We start from the raw sequence: 26,088 nt of genomic DNA, 5'->3' as shown, positions 1-26,088 counted from the left end.
TTTTTCCCAGACCACCCATTCACTAAGGGTGTAACCTCTTAAAAGCATCTCCTAGTTTGCCCTGAAAGGGTTAATCACAAAGTTCTAGAGTTCTGGTAGTTTGATATGCCCCTACAGCAGCACAGGCTTTTATGTTTCCCGCTGCTTTCCATCCTGGTTTCAGCTACTCTATTTCCCTGCCTCTTGCTTTCTTGGAAGATCAGCAATAGATTTAAAGTTACATATTTGTGAACATGTTTCAGCATCTGTTTTACAGGATGGATTTTCAAAATGTCTACTCAACCATACTCCCCAGAGCCAACAGCCCTTTTATTTATTTTTAATTATTTTTCCTATTAGTTATACTAATTCAATTATTCCTAGAAATACAGATCCAGTTATTTTAATTCAACTGTTCACTGTATCTTTGGCTATGAAGAAACAATAGCACATAATATAAATTTACCAAGGTATCAGTTATAAAAGGAGAGATTTACTACACCACTCCCCTGTTCCTGGAGGGTCAATGGTTTCCATCTTTTGGAGTGAGATGCCTTGAGTACTGGGACCTAGCAGCCCAGAACATATACATGACTTTGGTTGAATCTAGTTATATAAACACTAGATATGCTTGCTGAACAAACACACAAGAAAATGACTTCAAGATAAAGGTAACCGAGTCCTACTATATTCAAAACATCCTCAACACATTTTGTAAGTATGATAAATATCTGCCTTTTAAATATGTAACTATATGGTGTTACAGTATAGCATGCAAATGGTAGGAGTCAATAAATGATAACTGCAGTAAATGTTTACACACAGCACATTGGTTAGTCAAGTAAAAATGTCTACATATCCACCATCTGTTCAGACCACCTGCAGTTTAGATATAATCTTTTTAAAGAAAACCAACTCTATTCGCATACTCTAACCAACTCCCCTTTCAGTGAATATATTAACCACTTTTCTTTAACCAAGTGAAAGAGAAGACCTCATGCTACTGAATGGTGTTTTCTGAATGGCTGAAAACAGTTAAAACTAAATTCAATCCAAAATTTGGAAAGAGAAGTAAAAACTGTCAGTTCCAAGTTTTACAGCAGTCTGAGGAGGAAAGGCTATCTCCAGCATGAAGTCAAATCAGGATGGCAGCCTAGATGAACTCAGAAAAATTCCCAGCCCCCAATGCAAACTTCAAAGTCACTTTCTCATTTTGTCTGCTAGGTTAAGAATTCTTAGAGAAACAAAGATATTATTTTTCTGAAAAAAGTTTAAAACATTTTTTCAATCCTCATGAATTATTCACCATTTCTGGTTTATTTGCCTACTACAGTCATTCTTATAGTCAATTATAATAAAGCAGTTCATTATAACCTAGGATTAAATGACTCAATAATATTTGTATCCAGAATTAAGAATAAGTTATGGGCATTCATTTGAAACTCCCTGAAACACTAGCTACCTCCAGAAAACCATATAACACATACTTGGGGAGTGGGCATGGGGGCAGATACAACGTGTAGTCGGGCGTCGGGGAGAGGACACAGAATCAGGCCTAAGGAGAAAGTATAGGATGAGGCAGTAAACATAAATCAGAAAAAAAAAAGAAAAAGTTACAGGCTTTCCTTACTATAATTAAAAGTTACTAACAAAGTATCACATAGGAAATAGTATAATGGTTAATATTCCTCATTAAAAAAAAGTAGACAGCTAGAATTTTAATACTGATTCTGTCACTATTATCTCCAACAAGTTACTCAATTATACATGATTGTTTCTTTATCTAAAAAAAAGGCGAAGAGAAGCTGTATCACAGAGATATTGCAAGAACTGAAAGAAATAATGTAAATAATATGTTTAATAAAGTTCTTGACGTATAAAGTGTTTATATGTCAAGAGAAAAACAAATATCGTATATCAACACATATATGTGGAATCTAGAAAAATGGTACAGATGAACCTATTTGTAGGGTAGGAATAGAGACGTAGATGTAGAGAACGGACATGTGGACATGGCGGGGAAGGGGAGGGTGGGATTAATTGGGAGATTAGGTTTGACATAAATACACTACCATGTGTAAACTAGATAGCGAATGGGAACCTGCCGTACAGCACACGGAGCTCAGCTCAGTGCTCTGTGATGACCTAGATCAGTGGGACGGGGGGGAGGGTGGGAGGGAGGTCCAAGAGGGAGGGGATATATGTTATACATATAGCTGATTCATTTCATTGTTCAGCAGAAACTAACACAACACTGCAAACCAATTTTACTCCAATTATTAAAAAAAGTAAAATAAAGAATAATAGTATTTGTTAGTTTCACTAGTATGAGTACTTTGATGATGACATGATTTAAATCACAATATAATTTCTGGAGAGACATGATTTAAATCACAATATATTTTATTTGGGGAAAATTGTTTGTAACTGGGTTTTAAATAGTTAATTCTGAACCCATAACTAATTGCAAAACTAAGGCAAAATATAGCAGTATCTCAGTGTCCAAATTTATTTTTTGAAATAGCTATTATAACACACAAGAAAATTGAGATCAGCATTACCTTATCAAGTACGCTATATGGATTTTCTGCATTAAAACGAAGAGGAGCATAAAGTCTGAATCGCTCTCTGAACTCCGCCTGCTTCTCCTGACCACGGAAGAAAAAAAACTGAAAGTGAATCTCAAATAGCTTCAATTAGCCTTATAAAACCTTTCTTTAAAAAACACACACAAAAAAAAACAAAACCACAAAGCTTGTTAGCTAGCTTACATCAAACAAAATACATTTTTTCCTTATAAGAGTGACTTCTGCATTTTGGAGAGGTGAGACTTCATGTCTGACAGTTGCTGCAATCTTTTTGGTAGTTTTCCATCTTTCAGGTAATTCCTACAAAAACAAAGGTGCAAATGGGAAGTTACTTCAATACCTAAAATAAATCTACTCCACCGGATTAAATTTTTCTAATCTCTTTCCACTAACTCATGACATCCTTTCATTCTTGTCTAAGAGAAAGAGTTTATTCCCCAAAAGATTAAAGGGACCAAAAGGCCTAGAGCCAGGCTGACCCCCACTGGCACCTTTGGAGTCACATCTTCCAAGCGTAAACCACAGCTGTCATCTGGTATAAAATTTACCTCAGCATATATGAAAACCTTTTCAAAATACACAGAAATTTCCAAATTGTTTTATTATTGAGGGAATAACATTCAAGTGCTCTGAAAATGACTTTGCTGATCTAACAACTAGAAGTGGAGCCATGTCTAGCAATTTAGCAAGCGAAAAAAGACTCTCTGAATCTGGTGGGCAGAGATGAAAATGTGAAACAGTCTTATCCTTCATCTTCCTCTGGCTCCCAAAGCTGTGTTTTTACTTGGTCTGGACGGAGAGTTTGAACATTCAGGTTAATTTTAAATGACTAGGATTTCTGAAGTAAGATGAGGCAAAGGGAAGGCAAGGTTAATTCCCACTTGATGGAGGACAAAAGCAGCCGCGAATTGTTCAGGTAGCAACTCAACTCTGCCGTCCCTGACTACAACGCAACTAGGACAACAGCAACTTACTTTCTTTGAAGAGCCCTTGTGCTTAATTGCTGTTGAAAAGCATTCCTTGTGTCCAGACTAAGAAAGCATTGTTTCTCTGTGTCATCTCCCAGGACACTGACATTGTTTTGTCACACAAAACCACCCATGGTGATGGGACTCTAACTCGTGTCGCTGAAGCGCAAAAATCGGCTCTAAGGACTATTTTGTAACCCCAATAAATATCTGATGAATGATTTGGTAACTGCCTATTATGAAGAGTGCACTGTGCTAAGTATAAATCGTATCTGAGCAGTGGAGGAGGGCTACAGAGATAAAACACATTCTTGAGGTTTGAACTGTTGTATCATCTGTCAGAGTGAATGAGAGGCACACAAAATAACTATTCTACATGACAGAAATGTGTTAACTTCCATCAGGAGGTCTAAATGTTAGGGAATTAAAATGCTTTGGAGGCAACATGGTGCCATGATGGCAATACCAGACCAGGCCAGGAACTAAAAGATTTGAGCTCTAAAGCTCCTCCTTTTTCGTCTTGCTCTTCCATCCTTCTACTCATCAAAACTCTGCATCCTCATCTGTCCAGAGTGTCACTTTGCATTTCCAATTGACCCCGTGGAACCTAAATGTCACAGGGAGTCCCTTCGGGGCCATGAGAGAGAAGACGTGAAGAAGACGTGAACTCACATCAATGGGTTCGGGTTCCTTAACCTTAACCTTCTTCAATGACACTAGACCTGCTGTTAACTGTTTTATATTTGGGGATTCCAAAGAAGCTTCCACTGGATAAAAAACTTTCATTGAAAACCAGAAGATCAGATGACCTCCAAAGTTGAACTGATACTGATCCACTCAAGGAACTAACACGGCTTCAGAGGTGCAAAACAATGACTGGATTTCCACAGGCAGAGATGAGGGTGAGACCCCTCAACATCCCATGAGGTAAGATTTCCAGTGCAGGATGGGGTGAGAGTGTGGGCTCTACAGAAACTGGACAGGATTCTGAGGCTAGAGGCAGTCAATGAAGGTTTCTTAACAGGGAAGGGACTTGATAAAATCTATAGATGAGAAGTGTAATCTAGCTTCAGAGCACACTATAGACAGGGTGAGAGGACACAGCCATGCCTAGGGGCTTTTTCAGCATCAAACCAAGCACAGGCAAGTTCTGGGAAATGTTATGACTGCTAATAATTATGAAGGAGAAACAGCAACTCACAAATTGCTTAAATTAAAACCAAATTGGGACATTGTTATCCTCCACGAGGAACTTGAACTGCCTGTAAATCTTATTTTTCCTTCTGACCAGCTTGAATTACCGACACCGAGACACACACAGAGCTAAGAGTGTGGCTCACTTCTGAAATATTGAAAAACCTAATATTTTCAATACTGCAAAAATCTTAGTGAGCCAAACTTTTATCCTTATAGAAAACAGGCAGAATAGCACATTTGCTTTTATTCATCTTGGAAACATAAAAAGTCCATTAGAAAGCATATAAACTAAGAAACACATAAAAGATTTTAAAATCTTCTACCTGGCCACAGCACTGAAATTGAATACATACACCTCCATTTTCATAAACAAGTAAGACGACAGTCAGAACTAAGTGACCTGTTCAAACATGTCTGCATTGTTACTTACACTCTCCTAATTAGCTTACTGTTGAACAATGTATATAAGGTGTCATACGTATCAGGAAAATTTGTTACAGACCTAAAAATGGACAACAGAAATGACTGGAATCTAGCTGTAGCAAAGTGTGAGCCAAACTTTTCTAATACAAATTCTGGAGGCCATGGCCAAAATCCCCCATCAATTACTTGTGTTATGACTGGTTTCTCTATATGACATAAAATTTTAAGGTTCAAGGTCTGACTCAAAGAATATCTCAATCTAGGGCTTCCCTGGTGGCGCAGTGGTTGAGAATCCGCCTGCTGATGCAGGGGACGCGGGTTCGTGCCCCAGTCTGAGAAGATCCCACATGCCGCGGAGCGGCTGGGCCCGTGAGCCATGGCCTCTGAGCCTGCGCGTCCGGAGCCTATGCTCGGCAACGGGAGAGGCCCCAACAGTGAGGCCCGCATACCACAAAAGAAAAGAATATCTCAATCTTCCTAAAAACAGACATTTATAGTGTGTTCCACTGTTAACTATTTCACCTCTCACTCTTGTTATGTATCTACCTATCCACATCATCTCTCACTCCATGTCTAACTGGATTTTCAGTTCTAAAGACCATCTTATACTTAAACAGAATCTAATAATTCGAATATAGTAATTCTTTGTAGTCAAGAGAGCACCTATAAATACATTGTTGCACTTCATCCTCACAAAACAAAATGAGGAATATAAAATGGAGTAGCTGCTGTGAAAAAACATTTTGGTGGTTCCTCAAAAAGTTAAACTTGGAGTTACAATATGACCCAGCAATTCCACTCCTAGGTGTTTTCCAAAAAGATCTGAAAACAGGTACTCAAATACTTGTGCACCGACATCCACAGCATTATTCACAATAGCCAGAAGATGAAAAGAGCACCAATATTCCTCAATGGGTGAAAGGCTAAACAAACTGTATATGTGTGTATGTGTATATATAAACACATACATACACACACACACACACAATGGGACATTATTCAGCCATAAAAAGGAATGAAGTAGCAATAAATGCTACAACGTACATGAACCTCAAAATCGTCATGCCAGGTGAGAGAAGCCAGATACAAAAGGTCACATATTGTATAATTCCACTTATATGAAGTATCTACAGTAAGTAAACCTGTAAAGACAGGAAATGATCAGCAGTAGCCCCAGACTGGTGGCAGGTAGTAGGAGAGGAGTGGGGAATGACAACTAATGTGTATGAAGTTCCTTTGGGGGTGAGGAAAATGTTCTGAAACTAGAGAGACATGGTGATCACACAACCTCCAGATGTACTAAATGCCACACACTTTAAAATGGTTACTTTTACGTTACGTGAACTGTGAATTTCACCTCAATTTTTTTTTTTTTTTTGGCGGTATGCAGGCCTCTCACTGTTGTGGCCTCTCCCGTTGCGGAGCACAGGCTCCGGACGGGCAGGCTCAGCGGCCATGGCTCACAGGCCCAGCCACTCCGCGGCACGTGGGATCTTCCCGGGGCACGAACCCATGTCCCCTGCATCGGCAGGCGGACTCTCAACCACTGCGCCACCAAGGAAGCCCTCACCTCAATTTTTTTTAAAAATGGGTAACTGGAGACAGTATAGACAAATTTAAAAAGTGAGGGATCTTGAGGGATATTTTTCCAAAGAGGAAGCATGCTCTGAGGCAAGCAGATGAGACGGACTAGCAGAAAACAAATCTAAGTTTGAGTTCCATGCTCTAATCACTGAACTAGATAGAATTCAATAAAAGCTCTTTAGTCAATGTGTCCACCAATCACATTGCAAGGTTAAACCTAAGCTCACCCTGGAAGCTGATGGATGACATAAACATATAAACTATCTATAGAACCTCACTATGGGCATGGGAATAGAGCCTCAATTGTGAGATTTTATTCGTGATTTCAGTTATAACTACAAAGACTTTGTACATCGTTTGGCACACAGCAGCCACCAAGTCATTCCAGAACACGGAAAGAGGAGGATGACACAGAAATCCTGTTTAGGAAAGTGATTTCTCCAGCCAAATTGGGCTTTACTTATTCTTTCTTAACATGTCCATGATATGTTTCCAAAGACTAGGACACTTCTCAACTGACAGGAATTTAAATGAAAGAGAGCTGGAATTTATTTCACATGTGAGAGTGTTGATATAAATGGAACACAAAAAAGTAACTTAGAGGCTCTCTATTACCTGAACACCTTCTAACACAAAGGCAGTGGAGTACAGCCAGGCAGAGCAAGGATGTGGGCATGAAACACTCCTAGATCCATGTGGGCTGGCTTTACTACTTGTGTGACCTTGAGGATATTACTAAGTTCCTTTAGGCTTCAGATTCCTAAGCTGTAAAATGAAAACATTAATATCTACAGTATAGGGTGTTATGAGGGTGTCATAAGAGAGTGCATGTGAAGAACAGGAGATGCTCAGTTTATGGTAATCATGGTTATTTTAGCACCTCACTGACCTCTAGCTGAGCATAGACCTGCTCAGGCATCTTCTGGCCATACGTTTCCAGGAGTGTGATGGTTTCTTTTACTGGTTCAAAGAGTTCATCAGTAGCTCTCTGTCGGCTTCTTACAGCCAGAAGATGCCCCATAATGTCAACTAAACCAGCGTGATCGCCTTCACTTAATTCTCTCTGAAGTCCAGCATCTGTCTCCTTTATAAATTCTTGTAGCTCATTCAGACTATAAAAGCATGTATACACACACACAAACACAAATTAAGCTCATTAAAACATTCAGAAGTATGACTTCTGACTGAATCTAATTTTCACTATTTACCTAATTAAACATTACTTGCTCTCTCTTATAGAACTGGCAGTTTTAATGCTCTTAAAATTAATATCTCAATTTTAAGAAGCAGTCGGGTGTTAAAAGTTATAATTCCAAATACCAAAGCACCAAAGACTACCTGTCAATGACAAATCTCAAAAGATGCTCCTGAAACATCCAGCTCCATTTCCTGATAATGTTTAGTAAGCTCACTTTGAAAGGCTTCATGTCCACCTTGAACCAACCACCAAACACTCTGAAGTCATCAAACTTGCTCATCTGAACATACAAAGCCTCATAAATGTCAATCTGTAATAAGAAAAAAAATAGCACTGTATAACAACTCAATCAAAAGCTAGTAACTACATAAATGCAGAGGGTTTGCCTTGCCTGCTCTTTGAATTGCTCGAGTGTTGGTGGTTGTCCGGGAATGTCTTCATTTGTGTGAGGCCCTGTCTCCTCAGATGACACAGTATGGCCATACAGGAGGAAGTGCTTCATAAACTCAGTCCGGTCATCCACCCAGAGGTAAGCGTATGTGTCCAGGGTGTTTCTGAACTCCAAGACTTCGTTGATGACGTCTGCCACTCTCTTCATGATCTCCTGCCTGACCTCCACCAGGCCCAGCATGTTGTCCATATCATTCTAAATGAGGGGAGAACCAAGCATTTATCAAAGCCAATCCTGCTCTATCAATTATGTGCAACCTAACATTATCCAAGGCCATTATTCAAAAGAATAGTTGGTAAAATAAAAAACTGTGCTCCTTTTTCCAACTTCTCCTTTCCTTGTGCTCCCCATTTGTTTTGAATCATTAATATAAAAGCTAATTTTGTACTTAATCATAATTGTAATTAACATATATGTATATGTATGGGCGTTCAGCATTCAAATGACTGGGTAGTTGAGTAAGCACATTTTTTTGTGAATCCTGGGAAGTTGCAACCCTCTCTATCTTTTGTCTTTTCATCAGAAATACTGCTTCTTAATATTTTCTCTTTTGCATTTATATATCTAGGAATGAGGCATTCTCTTTCATGTGGCTTTATCCTGTTTTAAAGAGCTGTTCTAAAATTCCTGATTTTCCTGGCTGCCTCAGGATCCACTCACACCATCTTGCTTTCAGGTTAAATACAAACAAAATTAATCATACTTGGTGTAAATACAGCAAAAAACAGTGGACATTAGAATGCAGAACATTAGAACTCAAAATCGAAGTATATTCAGATTAAAAGCTTTGGAATTACCTTGGCATTTATTTGTAACTCTAAAGAGATATGCAAAATTGGTTAATATATATGTAAATATATTGAATTTTTTTAGAGTAATGTTTCCTTTTCAGTGCTGATTTCTTTGTATTCTGTTCTCTGCATTAAGTATTCAGTAATACTACAAAGAACATTTACAAAGAACATACCTGGTAATTTGCTATTTCCAGATGCGCTGCTACTCGCTTCATCTGGGCAGACATTCTGAAACTACTGCACAGCATTTCTTCCACCAGATCATAGAAACCACCCCCAGCCTCTCTTTCTAAAGAAGGTTTAAACAGAATCTCCGGGGGGATTAAGATCATCTGTGCTTGAAAAAACGGCGCAGATTTCAGTTGTTTCTCTGTGTTCATCAGGAAGAAGTCTAAGTCATGCATTATCGCTTGAAAAAAGCCTTCCACCATGATGTCATCAATGTATTCTACATAAATCTTCCAGGCATCCAGAGGAGTGGCTCTGAACAGCTTCCTATTTTCCTACAAAGAGACAAGTATTAATAGATCAGTATAGACAATATTGAGTATAAACACAAAAGCTGTCCATTTAAATGGCTTGTTAAAGGGTATACATTTGGGGGCACAACATAGAAACATTCAAATGCTTGGCTGCACAATCTTAAGCTAGACTGGCAATGATCTAAGCAGCATTTTGTAACATTTAGTTCATTTATAAGATACATTCAAAAGTCATTCTTTAAAGGAGAAATCATTAAGAAGACTGCTATCTTCAAATATTATGCACACAAGAAATACACTAGTTCCCAATGCATCCTAGATTGTATGAGGCCTGGGCTCTGGTTCTGGCCCTGTCCCTGACTCTCTGTGGCCTTGGACCTTGCCTTCCCTGGCCTCACTTGTAAATGAGGTTTCCCAAAGTGGTCCTCCTGAGAATGCTGTTCTGGGATATCTAAAGATCACCAAGTCAGCAAACAGCTATGAGTTTTAGGCCATTCTTGGAGACTCACAGTGTACCTCTTATGTTAAAGTCCATTTAACCTGGTTTAACCAACTGTCTCCAAACACAAAGATATTTTGTGCCAACCACCTATGAACAGCTTGCGGAATAACAATAGCCTGGCTTGGGAAACACTGGCCTGGTGAAGTCCAGGCCCACTTTGTGCTTCAACAATATGAAAGTCTTTGACCTCAGCATCTCCCTAGCAAGTGGGTGAAGTAATGGATGGGCCAGTGAACATGACAGGGCTAGACATGGACATGGTTAAGGACTGCTAGATATTGGGCACAGTGTGGCAGGCCTAGGGACAGAGATTTGAAAAGGTCAAGTAAGCAGCAAGGTTGATTCCAGAAGTACCTTCTGAGGGGCAAAGGTTACACAGTCTATACAGGCCAGAGGGCAGATGCCCCAGGCAGAAACTACTATAGCACACAGAAAAGACAACACTAAAATGGGAGCTGATTATAAGGTAGATTATCCTCTCTGCTTTCTGTGATTATTCACTACTGTGGATATATGATCCAGGATTCAAAGGTCTGTGCTACAGGCATGAATCAGAACTACAGAGGTGAGCCTGGATCCTGATAAAGCAGGGCAGAGATGAACAAGTTCTTTGAGGGTTTTTTGTCCTCAAACAAATCTAAGAACTGCTCTTTTCAGGGATGCTATCTTGCCCACCAACCATGTGAAAGCATTCACATCTGTGTAGTGTATGTAACCCACACCCCTGGAGCTGGGCAATACACATCCCAGGCAGCTGTACTTAGCAGTCCTGGCTCCATTGTAGGAGCTAGTTTAGGGGTTGGAAGGGTGAAAAAAATCCTCAAAGACTATCTTGTTCAGGCTCTTCATCTTTAAGGTATAAAACAAAGACCTAAAACACATCCAGCGTCACATTCACAGGAAGTAAGCAGGTGAGCTAGAACTAGAAGCCAGTCCTCTTGACTCCCCAGAGTAGGGCTCTTTCCAACATATCACAGTAATATGCCTGTGACTGACTTACTGTTTATACATTCTCATACCAAGATCCAGCTTATATCAGTACACTGCCACTTTTAAGAAATTGTTGTATGTTCAACAATTTAGGTTAAAGGGAGGAAAAGGAAAAGAAAGGAGAGCTTTGGGTCACTAAACGATCGCTCAGGTCGCTTCCAGATGCAATCGTCCACGGTTCTGCCCTTCTCTCTTCATCTGAGACACTGACTGCAGACCATCCACAGAGATCCTACAGCCACAAAGGATGTAGCATGAAAGGGCAGAACTCACACACCTTCTGCTGTGTTTCTATGTCTTTCCCCTAAACCATTCCTTGCTGGAAGTCTGAGAATCAAGCTCAATTTCATGTGCTGATAAAAGGGGAAAAAGTCACTTAAAAGATAACTTACAGAAACAAATAATCATTTCATCTCTATTTTGAAGTTGAGTTCCCTCAAGTTGGAAGCATTCCACAGGTCTAAGTGACTTCCAAGCTTCTTAGTTTTTGATTTAAGGGAAAAAGAATCCATTTACTAGTAGAAAAATTCCAACTTTAATGGAGAGATATACTATGTTCTTGGATTGGAAGAATCAACATTGTGAAAATGACTCTACTACCCAAAGCAATCTACAGATTCAATGCAATCCCTATCAAACTACCACTGGCATTTTTCACAGAACTAGAACAAAAAATTTCACAATTTGTATGGAAACACAAAAGACCCCGAACAGCCAAAGCTATCTTGAGAACAGAAAATGGAGCTGGAGGAATCAGGCTCCCTGACTTCAGACTCTACTACAAAGCTACAGTAATCAAGACAGTATGGTACTGGCACAAAAACAGAAATACAGATCAATGGAACAGGACAGAAAGCCTAGAGATAAACCCATGCACATATGGTCACCTTATCTTTGAAAAAGGAGGCAAGAATATACAGTGGAGAAAAGACAGCCTCTTCAATAAGTGGTGCTGGGAAAACTGGACAGCTACATGTAGAAGTAAGAAATTAGAACACTCCCTAACACCATACACAAAAATAAACTCAAAATGGATTAAAGAGCTACATGTAAGGCCAGACACTATCAAACTCTTCGAGGAAAACTTAGGCAGAACACTCGATGACATAAATCACAGCAAGATCCTTTTTGACCCACCTCCTACAGAAATGGAAATAAAAACAAAAATAAACAAATGGGACCTAATGAAACTTAAAAGCTTTTGCACAACAAAGGAAACCATAAACAAAACCAAAAGACAACCCTCAGAATGGGAGAAAATATTTGCAAATGAAGCAACTGACAAAGGATTTATCTCCAAAATTTACAAGCAGCTCAATAACAAAAAAACAAACAATCCAATCCAAAAATGGGCAGAAGACCTAAATAGACATTTCTCCAAAGAAGATATACAGATTGCTAACAAACACATGAAAGAATGCTCAACATCATTAATCATTAGAGAAATGCAAATCAAGACTACAATGAGATATCATCTCACACCGGTCAGAAGGGCCATCATCAAAAAATCTAGAAACAATAAATGCTGGAGAGGGTGTGGAGAAAAGGGAACACTCTTGCACTGTTGGTGGGAATGTAAATTGATGCAGCCACTATGGAGAACAGTATGAAGGTTTCTTAAAAAACTACAAATAGAACTACCATACGACCCAGCAATCCCACTACTGGGCATATATCCTGAGAAAACCATAATTCAAAAAGAGTCATGTACCAAAATATCCATTGCAGCTCTATTTACAATAGCCAGGATATGGAAGCAACCTAAGTGTCTATCAACAGATGAATGGATAAAGAAGATGTGGCACATATATACAATGGAACATTACTCAGCCATAAAAAGAAACGAAATTGAGTTATTTGTAGTGAGGTGGATGGACCTAGAGGCTGTCATACAAAGTGAAGTAAGTCAGAAAGAGAAAAGCAAATACTGTATGCTAACACATATATATGGAATCTAAGAGAAAAAAAAAGGTCATGAAGATCCTATGGGTAAGACAGGAATAAAGACACAGACCTACTAGAGCATGGACTTGAGGATACAGGGAGGGAGAAGGGTAAGCTGTGACAAAGTGAGAGAGTGGCATGGACATATATACACTACCAAACGTAAAATAGATAGCTAGTGGGAAGCTGCTGCATAGCACAGGGAGATCACCTCTGTGCTTTGTGACCACCTATCGGGGTGGGATAGGGAGGGTGGAAGGGAGGGAGAGGCAAGAGGGAAGAGATGGGAACATATGTATAACTGATTCACTTTGTTATAAAGCAGAAACATACCATTATAAAGCAATTATACTCCAATAAAGATGTTAAAAAAAAAAAAAGGGGCTTCCCTGGTGGCACAGTAGTTGAGAGCCCACCTGCCGATGCAGGGGACACGGGTTCGTGCCCCAGTCTGGGAAGATTCCACATGCCGTGGAGCGGCTAGGCCCGTGAGCTATGGCCGCTGAGCCTGCGCGTCCGGAGCCTGTGCTCCGCAACGGGAGAGGCCACAGCAGTGAGAGGCCCGCGTACCGCAAAAAAAAAAAAAAGAAAGAAAGTATAAAGAGATTTTTTAAAAAATTCCAACTTTATTCTCTGAGAATACCACTGCAAAACCTTGTACGTAACTATTTCTATTCATGTACCGGCAATATTTTCAATGCATTGTAATCAACATTCATATATCTTACTTGTCTAAAACCCCCATGGTAGTGTTTAGGGAGACTACTTTCCTATTATCAAGAAAATGTGTCAGAAGAAACTAATTGTAATCCGTCATCTGTCCTCCATGAGGCAGATTTGAATGCATAAACACTTGTAAGGATATCCTGAAAGTCCCACAATAATTCACAGCCACCTTGGCAAACTAGGAATAGTCGAGGTCATGACTAAGTTAAGACATTGCTGAAAAAACAACTTTCCAGATATATACCTTCTTTACATGTCAGAACATCCCCGAAATTCCCTCAAGGCTACCCAGGCCTTAGAGAGAGACTTCAGAGGGAGCATGGCCCTGCCCACACCTGATTTCAGACTTCTAGCCTCCAGACTGAGAGAGAATACATTTCATTGCTTTAAGACATCCATTTGTGGTACTATGTTATAGCAGCCCAAGGATGCTAACACAGGCAGTCATCTAAGAAGGCAAAGTCTTTGTCTTAGCAAATTGTTACCAGTAGGGAAAATTAAAACTTTCTTACATGTTTCAGACAAACTTGGAAGTCAACAGAAACTTTGAAATCCATATGAATTCTTTTCTTTCTTTTCTTGTTGCGACACATACTCAGTACAGCATATCAAATGTACCACATCTTACTTTTCCGTGAGCAACTTTGTTACTCTTCAAATCCTTTCTTCACACAATTGCAATGCCAGCCTATGCAAAAATCTGCCCTTGGGCAGGCATCTCTAACTAACGTGCCCCAAAACAAATCCTGTCTTTTCCCTGCAAAATCTGCTCTACCATAGCCCTCCCCATATCAGTAAAAGGAAACTATTCTTCCAGCAGCCCAGACCAAAAACGTCGTCGTCTTAACTTCTCTCTCCTGACTGATCAGAGCAAATCCTCTTGGCTCTGCCTTCAAAATACATCCAGCATACGACTGTTTTTTATCACTACCGTCTGGACCCAAGCCATCTTCACTTGGATTACAGACTCATCTCCTAACGGTCTTCTTGTCTACCATCTCCTGGCTCCTCTGTAGTTTACACTCAACAGGGAAAGCTTTTGAGCAGAGAGTCTCCAGCTGCTATTTTCCCTCAGAGTAAAACCCAAAGTTCTCAGAATGGCCTGCTGATCCAGTGTGATGTGCCCTTAAGCCCTTTCAAACTTCATCGCCTACTATTATTCCCCCTGGAAATTCTGCTTCAGGCATGTTGGCTCTCTAACTGACCCTTAGACAAGTGACCCACACTCCTACCGTAACACTTGTATACTTTGATACCTAGAACATCCTTCTTCCATTTCCCACCTAGCTCATTCCCTTTCAGTTCTCTGCAGAAATGCTGCTGTAGTAAAGAGGCCTTTCTAACTACCTCATACACAATGTCCACCCCGCCCCCGCCACTGCTTCTCTATCCCACCATCTCTGCTTTATTTTTCACCATTGCTCATGTGACCGATTGAAGACACAGTACTATATATTTGTTATTTTCTCTTTTTATCTTCTCTAACTAGGATGTAAGATCCAAGAGGCCAGAGACTTTTTTGTTTTATGCTTGTTTCTCTGCCTTCTGTTCTTTGTTCTTGTTTTATTTCTTGTCTTCTCTTACACTGATAACCTTGGAATACTGCCTATCAACTGCTGTAAAAACTCAAGTACTTGTTATAAGGAGAGTAACTACTGTTGCCACCCTCAGGAGACGGCTGAAAGGGTTACAGGAGATGAGGTAAACAAGACGGATGACAGAGAGGCATTCAGCAAAACAGGAGGTAACTATGATCAAGGTAAGGACCCCATCTCTAGCCTTTCTGTTTCATCAAAAGATCTCACATTCCTATCTCTTCCCTCAGAAACGAGCACAGCGAGGGCCACAGAAATTACAGACAAATAACACAAATTCCTCCATTTTCAGTGCTTAACAAAACCATACCTAAAGTTCTTTTGGGCCCAGGAAAAGAGCCCTCCATTATTAGGTTACCTATTTTTGCTCTTTTCTAAACTAAGTGAAAGGATCGGCTATAAATTTCGAAGCCTTAAAAGCAAGTACCTCAACCAAGTTGTGTATCTTGCAGCCATCTTCCTGGATTAGCTTGTATTTTTTCGTAAACAAATCACCCTTGTCCTGCCAAGTCAAGGCGGTCTCCCGCCTGTGTTCTCTCCTGGGAAGGAGCGTGCACGCTACCCAAGCCCGCGTCGTCTGCTGAATCACTTTGACGTTGTTCTGCGCATGTTCCACTCTGCGCTCCAACTCTGAGGTGGCTGTCTTCATCCTCTCGATGTCCCCCCAGGAGTCATCCTGCCATGTCAGCGATGTGGCGGCTGCCTGCAGTTCCTCATCCACAGCCCTCAGCTCTTCCTCAACCAGGGGGTATTCAACTTCCCGAACAGTCTGTTTCAGCTTATTATATCCTTGCACAAGAAGTTCAAGATTTCCAATGTACTGATTCAAAAGAAAACCCAAAGACAAAAAGTGCCACATGTGTTAAAGCTACTTTCTCTTGGAGGCATGGAAGTATCTTAGGTCTACATGTTTATAATTAAAATTCAAACTGTTTCTATGCAAAATCTGCCCTAATGTCTGAAAACACAGACCTTTAGAAGAGTGTTTCTTTTTTTGAAGACGGCTAAAGCTGAATCCGGTATGTCTGATTTCTTCAACATCAAAAGGTATTTAACTTCTCTTAATATGGCCACTAGCTATTAAAAGAAAAGCAAGGATTATTTACATGATTTAAGAATATCATTCTATTTTTAAAATCAAACGCTTAAAATTTCATCCAATGATTACAATATTTTCAAACTGTCAAGGCAAAGGGGCTTTTTTTGTTCCTTATGCTTTTTAAAAGCAACAATCATACATTCCATATGATGCAGAAGTATAAATAATAAAGGTAGAAATCATTGGCTATGGCCCACTGTCAGAGAAAGAATTCAAGCAAAAAAAGAGCAACATATACATGCCAAGATCTGAAATGGGAGGCCATAAGCCGACCTCAGTCTTTTCCAAACACCGCTAGCTCTATTATAATGCTTGTTTTGAAAACACAACATGATTATACATGAGGGAGGATTGTGAACACACCGCAAGTTTTGTCTTTGCTTATCTGCAGTTTCATCAGCAATTAACGGCTAGGTAAATGCTAAAAACTGCATCCAGCTGAACAAAAAGGCTTAGGAATATGCAAAATGCTCAAATGCACACACCACAAACATCCACCAGGTACCTCCACTCACAGGTGTGTGATGAGCCAGCCCATCCAACCTCTGCTGGCATAACTTTCTGTCTGGTTTCAAATGACCTTCCTTCCACCACCTCACAGTAATGCACAAGTCATAACGCACTTCCCTGAGCAAACTTCAGGTCTTTGTCAAGGAAAAGTACTATATTCATTGGAGCATTTATATATTACTTGACCATTTAAAACATATAAAACTATGCTACTGTTCTTCCTAAGTTCCTTTTTCAGTTTTTCTGTTTTTATTGTTATTATTTAATTGGAGTATAGTTGCTGTACATTACATAAGTTATATATGTACGATATAGTGATTCACAATTTTTAAAGGTTATACTCCATTTATAGTTATTATAAAACATTTGCTATATCCCCCGTGTTGTACAATAATATATCTTTGTAGCTTATTTTATACCTAATAGTTTGTTCCTTTTAATCCCCTAACCCTATGTTGCCCCACCCCTTCCCTCCCCCCAGGAGTAACCACTAGTCTGTTTTCTATATCTGTGAGTCTGCTTCTTCTGTTATATTCACTAGTTTGTTGTATCTTTTAGATTCCACATATAAGTGATACCATACAGTATTTGTCTTTCTGAGTTATTTATTTTTTTAAACATATCACTGACAAAGTTTTTGAGTACTGTATCCTAACCCTCACTTTCCCCATCAGCAATGTACTTTTTATTGTGCAGCCTTTCATAGTGCAGTGAGTTTTAGGAATGCATATGTCGTGTTGTAGCAAAACTGGCTGTAGCCCTAAATCACAGTTTCTGAGGAAAAGACCACATAACATGTTTTAGAAGATAAACCAGTTGACTTCCTTAGGCTGTCACTCCATAGGTTCACTAGTACAATATATTTGGTACATTTATAATCCCTTCAGGTAGAACTGTAGGGATTATCCCTAAAACATCTCAGGAATTCAGTTTCTATAAATTGCTTTTATGAAATCAGAAGGTAAAGCAAACCCTCAGTCCTCCAGGTCACATATTTATGTACCTGTTCTGAGGTTAATAAGAAAAATTAAGTGATGCAATTCTTTGTAACATTTCAGGGAACGAGAACAGAATTTGAGTACAGACTGTGACTATTAAACTCAGTGAGGCTAACTTTCACCTCCTAGGCATACAGTTGGACTGCCATGAGACAGGGCAAGAAAACCTAAGCTAGAAAACGTCTGATCAAAGACTAACAATTCTATTCAACTGAGTTAATATTTATTAAATGTTACCAAGTGCCAGACACTATGTTATACACACAAAACACAAAGATGAAATCCAACGGGCCCTACTCTCAAGTAACTCATTACCCAGTAAAGTGGGAGTGGAAAATAAATAATTACAAGACAAAATAAGAAATGATTAATATAGAATTTGGTAAGCAAATCCCTAAACAAAAACCTATTAGAAGTTGTTTTTAGTTATAGTCCTCATAGCACTGACATTTTCCCAAAATAAAATACAAATGAATGGAGATATGAGGAATATTCTTATAATAAGAAGGGCATCTACGAAACATTTAAAAAATATCAAACCCCTACCTTTGGGTCAAAGTTGACACTGAGAAGACCACTTACGGCACTGAATTTAACCAAGGGTTGATTCAAATTGAATTCACAGATTTCATCCACATTACTTTTCCATTCATTATAGATACGATTTTCAAACTGGTCTAGCAACGCTCTCATCTCGATATACTTCTGATAAACCAAGGCATCATCAGGACTTTCCAAGAATCTGTAGGAATATGTTTTTTATTTTTTACTTTTCTATACATTAGATAGATCTCAGCTTAGCTACTTTACAGTAATATATGATAGAAATAAGAAAGTATACTATAAAAATCAGGAAGAAAATCAATAAAGGTCAAATAATGCTTCTGCATAGTCTGTGCCTTAAAAGATATAGTTATGAAATAAATGGAACTCCAAACATTTTACTAAATGCAAACAGCAACAAGTTATCAATTCCTACAAAGAAAAGAGAAAGATACAAAAGTCTGTAAAATAACAAGAGTGCTAGCTATTGGAGAAAGGGAAAACAGTAACAAAAAGCTATCAACATATTGCGGGTGAAATGGAAAAGTGAAAAAAGTCCTAAAAACATGGAAATATATGAAGTTCTAAGTCCTATAAAACATACTCCCAAACCATGGGGATAAATCCCTCTCAGTGAGCCCAAGCAATGACATGAGTTAAGTAAGGCAGTGACTCTTTAAGTGCTAAACTATATAAAAATTGCCTGTGTCACAGAGATAATGTTACCACGAAAGAAGGCTAACTACTTACAGATAACGGAGAGATGAGAAGTTTGACCAAAACATTTGAAGTCGGTCCACGACCTCTTTAGCCCATTTGATATTTCCTGAGGTAAACGGCATATTCTTGTTAAGGACTACATTTCCTTGTTTAATCTGCAAATTAATATTGTGGTGAAGAGGATGAAAGGGAACATTTAATCAGGGTACACTCCAACCTTGTAGGCAATTGTTCATTTTGGAACATTTACAGTACAAACATAAAGAACATACGTGCAAAGTAACCTGATTAGTGGAAGAGTTAGTGCCCTAAAGCAGGTTCTTCATATCCATAAGGAAATCAATTACATAAAAGCATAAAAACTTTAGGGCCTGTATCTCCTCTTCAGGTATCATTCAGTGGAGCTCTACTTGACACCCTGACCCACAATATGATACTGTGGGTGTGTCAGACTTTATCCCCCCACTCACCTGTTGCACGTGTTCATTATACAATTGCTTACACATATCCAACTCTGCACTGAACATGTGCACAAGTGTGCTGTAACGTGGGCTGAAAATTTCCATGACAACTGGTTTCTCAAGGAAATTCCCAAATACAGTCAAAAGCTATAAAAATCAAAGTGAAAGAAAGGTTAACCACCGTGGGTTTTTAATACAAATACTCAATTCACTATTTCCTCCATTAAACTTCCTACCTGACTAGATACAAAGCAAAAATCTAGATCCCTGCAAATAGCCTGCAATGTCTTCAGACTGAAAACACTTTAGCATCTCGCTAAAATTTCGATGCATCCAATAAAGCAGTTTCCCTTCCTCAGCAGAAAATGAGGAGTCAGAAGCGAACCACTGTCTGTTAGAAACCCCTGATCACAGCCGACACCCCTACTTCCTGTTGGACACCAGGAAACGTTGTAGAAGATGCTTTGCAGATTTAAGAACAGAAGCAAGATTGCGTACTTCTTATTTGCTCTTCCCTCCTACACATATACTCTTTAGAATAAGGAAAGCCATATCAAGGACCTCTAGGTCACAGATGAATAATTATACTGTTATGCTGTGATAAACCATAATGGAAACAACATGAAAAAGAATTATAACTGAATCACTTTGCTGTACAGCAGAAATTAACACAACACTGTAAATCAACTGCAGTTCAATAAATTTTTTTAAAAACATACAATTTGAGGAGAAAGAGAAAAGCTATAAAATTCCCAACTGTTAAAAAAAAAAAAAAGGAATCATCTTCATATTTGCTAAGTATAATCTGCTATATGTCCTCTAGACTTAGAATTTTTGTTTGCCAAGTAACATCTTATGGAAAAATCCAAATGAACTTTTTGGCCAACCCAATAAATCAACTATACTTCAGGGGCTTCCCTGGTGGCATAGTGGTTGGGGGTCTGCCTGCCGATGCAGGGGACACGGGTTCGTGCCCCGGTCCGGGAAGATCCCACATGCGCGCGGAGCGGCTAGGCCCGTGAGCCATGGCTGCTGAGCCTGCCTGTCCAGAGCCTGTGCTCCGCAACGGGAGAGACCACAACAGTGAGAGGCCTGCGTACCGCCAAACAAACAAACAAACAAACTATACTTCAACTATACTTTTATTTTATAAATAAATTTTTAAAAAATAGTTACACCGGAAGCATCAGTCACAGTGACCATCCTGCCCATGGGCTCCCGTGTTTTGTACCACAGGACCCAGCTACCCCCAACACAGCAGCTGGGGCAGCAGTGGCGACCTGTTCCAAGGACAAGCACTCCACAGGCTGACAGTTCCCTCAGTGTCAAAGTACTGGTTGAAACCAATGCCTTGAGATAATTGGAGTCTTTCTCAGAAAAAGAATGAGGGCATGGCAGGCTGAACCTATGCCGGTAAACTTTATGAGTGAAAAGAACCTACAGTTGAACCTTGACAAAACGAGCTTGAAATGCGTGGGTCCACTTTTACACAAAACTTCCTCAATAAATACACTGGTAAATTGTTTGGAGAACTGTGACAATTTGAAAATTGTTCTCAGACAAGACAAACCACACTGCCAAGAGATACCAAAAAATTTAAGAAAAGGTATGTCATAAGTGCATGAAATATATGTAGACACTAGTCTAGCCCTACACAGATATAAGGCGTTATTTAAAATCAAATTAATAATGTGTTAGTTTTCTTACTGTTTTATAAGTTTGCTTTCAAAAAATTACAATACCATACAGTATGCCTTTCTCTCATAATTGGAGAAAATGAATATCAGCCTATCATCACCAGTGGTTTTTCTTAAATGTTTCCAATATTATATTATGAGTATGACTGTAATACTCTATGCCATAAAAATTTTATAATGATTCATTCATTAGTGTATAGGCTAGGCTCCTGTGAAACAATCCTATTGATTACACTAGGTTACTATAAAGCAATCATATTGCTGCTTTTTATCAATGCATGAATCATTACACCTGTAAATAAATATGAATTTTTTTCACATTATCTTTTCATTTCTTTATGTCTAGTGTTAGTAATACATAAGATCTACAGTGTTTTGTATTGTGCAAGGCAATATTGATGTAGGTACTGATGATTCATCTTGTAAACAGATGACATAAACTCACGGTATCAATAGAGTACAGTCTTGTAAAGATGTTTTCTCTTCCTTACGATTTTCTTAATATCATTTTCTTTTCCCTAGCTGACTTTATCATAAGAATACATTATATAATACATATACAAAATATGTATTAATCGAACGCTCATTATTGGTAAGGCTTTCGGTCAATAGTAGGCTACTGTTAGTTAAGTTCTGGGGGAGCCAAAAGTTAAACAGTGATTTTCAACTACATAGGGGGTCAACGTCCCTAACCCCTGCAATGTTCAAGGGTCAACTGTACTAGCGAGCAGAGGAAGCCAGTGAGTAAGGGGACAGAAAAAGCAGACACGTGAACTAAAACAGAATCACATGGCCAGTAAGGAGAATTATGTAGGTCCAGAACTCCCTCCGCTCGGTCATCTCAAACTAACCTTGACCCCCTGTTTCCACAAAGCTGAGCTGTCTGGTGAGCCTAATCTTGGATTTCTATTTGCCTCCTGTCTTATCTTCTGCCCCACGGGGATTCTTCTGTGCATCAGTGTGAGACAGCTTTCTTTGCAAGCAAAATAATGTAATAAACATACATATTTTTGTACAAGCAATGTTTATAGAATGCTGACTAGATGCCAGGCACTATATTTTAAGGGTGTTAAAAATGCTGTTGTTATCACACGCTCCAGATAGGGAAACTGAGTTATGGGAAGGGGATAACTTGCCTAAATTTTCACAGCCAGTGCAGAGTTGGCATTTGATGTGGACACTGGGCAGTCTGGCACCAGAGCCTCTGCTGCCTTGTGTAGGAATTCATCAGCGAAGGTGCCATTTAAAATTGCTATTTTGTTATTTACTTACTCTATGTGGGCTTCAGAAAATGTTAGCTATTTGGTCTGTTATATAGATATTTTCTCTGAAATAAAAGGAAATAGTTTCTCAAAATAACTAAATATCATCAAGGTGACAGAAAACCATACACTACGGTTTGTGCCTTGTTAGTGATGTTACATGGCAAAAGAAAGAGCTTTGTTCTTCCTCTCAGAAAACTACTGGGTGTTGCCCCAAATTCGTTTTTATTTAAAAACAGCATCATTGTAAACAATTTGTAAACATTTCCAAAAACTAGACTTACTAAAAAAATCAACACAAGGAAAAAATTATACAAACTGAAATGTAAATCTAACCATATCTTAAGAGGCCAGTTTAGACAAACACACACTGGCTTTTCTTCTGGTAATATCAATTGTATCTACTGTAGAACTGCTGGTGGGAACGTAAATTGGTGCAGCCACTATGGAAAGCAGTATGGAGGTTCCTTAAAAAACTAAAAATAGAGTTACCATGTGATCCAACAACCCCATTCCTGGCATATATATCCAGAGAAAACTTTAACTCAAAAAGACACATGCACCCCAATGTTCATAGTAGCACTATTTACAATAGCCAAGACATGGAAGCAACCTAAATGTCCATCGACAGATGAATGGATATAGAAGATATGGTGTGTATATATATATATATATATATATATATATATATATATATATATATGATGGAATATTACTCAGCCATAAAAAATGAAATTATGCCATTTGCAGCAACATGGATGGACCTAGTGATCATCATACTAAGTAAGCCAGACAAGAATCATATGATATCTATCACTTTCATGTGGACTCTAAAAAATGATACCAATAAACTTATTTACAAAACAAAAAGAGACCCACAGACATAGAAAACAAATAGAAAACAAACTTATGGTTACCAAAGGGGAAAGGGGGAGAGGAGGGATAAATTAGGAGCTTGGGATTAACATATACACATTAGTATATATAAAATAGATAACCAACAATGACCTACTGTATAGCACAGGGAACTCTACTCAATATCTTGTAATAATCTATAAGAGAAAAGACTCTGAAAAGGAATATATGTATATATGTGTGTGTATATATGTGTGTGTGTGTATATATATATACACATATATATAACTGAATCACTTTGCTGACCACCTGAAACAAATCAACTATACTTCCAAAAAAATTACTGTAGAAACTACTAAATATATAAAATCTACTTAGTTAGCTGTTACCTAGCAAAATGCAAAGTATTAACTTTCTTCTTACAACCACTGTTTTGTTAACTTTGGACTTGATGTTAACATTCTGAAGTAAACATTGCCTCATAGATTTCACAAAGAAGTGTACTCCAACTATAGTAGGGAAACACATTTATTTCACAACATTCTCTTTCAAGCCCTTATCATATCAACCGCAACTGGAACCATACCAGAAGCTTTCCAGCCATATCTCATTTTGACCACCTGATACGCTTAGTGGGACTAAGTCCAAGTGTAAAATAGGAAAGACAGAGAGAAAATATTCTTTGGGGAGGTTGTAAAGCCAGAAAGTAGTAGTAAACATAGTATTAACCTTTTATGCAGTATACATTACCTTAATTTTTCAACATCCCAGATATATAAAAATTACCCTCCAGGATGAGAATAAACGTCATTTGAACTTCCGGTTTCCTTGTCACATTGGAATTAAGAGTTTTTTAATGGACAGTACAGACATTGTCCTTCATATCAACCTCAAAAGATTCAAGATTGATTCCCAATACATGCTTCCTTCCTAAATATCCCACTGGAGATCTGTAAGGTTTACCTTGATTTTCTTCTACTTCTCAGTTTCATTATGTAATATTTATATTTTTCCTAGGTTTGTCTTTTTCAAAGATTTTTTAAATTTGTTGCTACTTGAACCATATATACTTCACAATTTTCTGGTTTTCTATTATTTCATCTAAAGACTTTTCTAGACACTTGTCTTACATACTTCAGTCTCCCTTCATGTAGAGCAACTGTTAATTTTAGAAAGCCATCCATCAGCATTTTGTTTTAATTTTTATTGAGTGCCAACCCTGTAAGGTCTGAGCCACAGCTTTATACTGTTTGGTTCCAGGGCCCTTCCTGCTCATGTCTTTGCCAAGGGCAGGTACTGAATCGTGGTCTTCAGAGAACAGTCTGCAAGTATTTATTCCCTGGGACACAACAGTAACTGGTCAGAGTTCATCATCGAGTACCTATGGTAGAAATCATTTTCTGCCCTAAATATACAACCCTGTAATCTTTTTCTTCTGCCACGACTCTTGCTGCAGTTATCTCCATCTGTGTGTCATTTCAGGACTCTGACAACCAGTCAGCCCTCCTAATGTCACAGTTATTAAGTGCCTGCTTTATACAAGGTATTGCAGAAGGTGATCTAGATATAACAAAAACTCTAAGATGATGTCCCACCCCTGGAGAGCTTATAAGGACACCATCTCATGTTATATTTTGCAGCAGACAAGGTACGAATATGTGGAAAGTTAAAGAAACAAAATACATGACAAAAGAGAGATAAAATTGTTTAGAAAAAATAACTGATCATGTACGAAAATAGAATCCATATGAATGGTTGTGAAAAGGGGAAGGAGAGAGGTTTGAATTAGAAAAGGTAGGAGCCTCTGTAACCTCTGTAAATGAGATTTCATTCTACATTCTTTCTTGCAGTTATTTCTAAAAGCATGAAAGGAGGTCCAGTTACAGAGAAAACGATAGACTACTATGTAGCCGCTAAAAATAATATTGTTGAATTCTGTTATAAAAGAAAAATTTTTATGATTCATTGCTTCCTGAAAGGGTTACAAAAAGATTACAAGGATCAGAATATGTCATTTTTTGCAAAGAGAAATATGTATACATATCTAGTCAAAGAAAAGGAATGGCAGTAATAAATACAACAGTAATTTCTGAGAGATGGGATGACAGGTGGTGTTATTTTATAACAACAGGCTATATATTTCAGCTGGCAGCATCTCACTTTCATCCAAGGGCTCTTAAGAGAGAACTATTTGAGCCTTGTGACTTCTCTGTTAAAACGCTTGATGGGGGTAGAAGACACTAGCCACTTAACCGCCATCTGACCCATTTATTTGAATTTTAAGATCAAAATCAAACAAGTATATCTGACAAAGTCTGTGCCTGTTATATTGTTTTGCACTGCCATCTCCAATGAATTGTGTCCATGATTCTCTAGCTGTGTTCCTGCTGACACTTGAGGTCTCATTCCTCTTTGGGGATATCATCTAAGTTTACGCTTGACTTGCAATTCTCTTCTTTGACAAGCAAGTTTCACAAGGTGCCCCGATTACCCACATTACAAGCTTTCCACTTGGGAGGACT

General features: G+C 38.6%; 1 protein-coding gene across 1 annotated transcript in view; it reads right to left on the bottom strand.

Annotated features, from left to right (window-relative positions):
• The window catches only part of DNAH11 (dynein axonemal heavy chain 11), a 312,578-nt gene that overhangs the window by 240,617 nt on the left and 45,873 nt on the right, over nt 1–26,088 (bottom strand). Inside the window, 11 exon segments of the mRNA XM_067042643.1 lie at nt 2,541–2,627; nt 2,751–2,867; nt 7,629–7,851; nt 8,078–8,247; nt 8,329–8,583; nt 9,356–9,685; nt 15,849–16,241; nt 16,394–16,498; nt 18,575–18,770; nt 19,322–19,446; nt 19,762–19,899. Of these exon segments, the coding sequence (XP_066898744.1) occupies nt 2,541–2,627; nt 2,751–2,867; nt 7,629–7,851; nt 8,078–8,247; nt 8,329–8,583; nt 9,356–9,685; nt 15,849–16,241; nt 16,394–16,498; nt 18,575–18,770; nt 19,322–19,446; nt 19,762–19,899 (2,139 nt within the window).

This window comes from Kogia breviceps, chromosome 9 (assembly GCF_026419965.1).
Source record: "Kogia breviceps isolate mKogBre1 chromosome 9, mKogBre1 haplotype 1, whole genome shotgun sequence".
Classification (NCBI taxonomy): domain Eukaryota; kingdom Metazoa; phylum Chordata; class Mammalia; order Artiodactyla; family Physeteridae; genus Kogia; species Kogia breviceps.
This window is presented reverse-complemented; position numbering and strand designations above follow the sequence as displayed.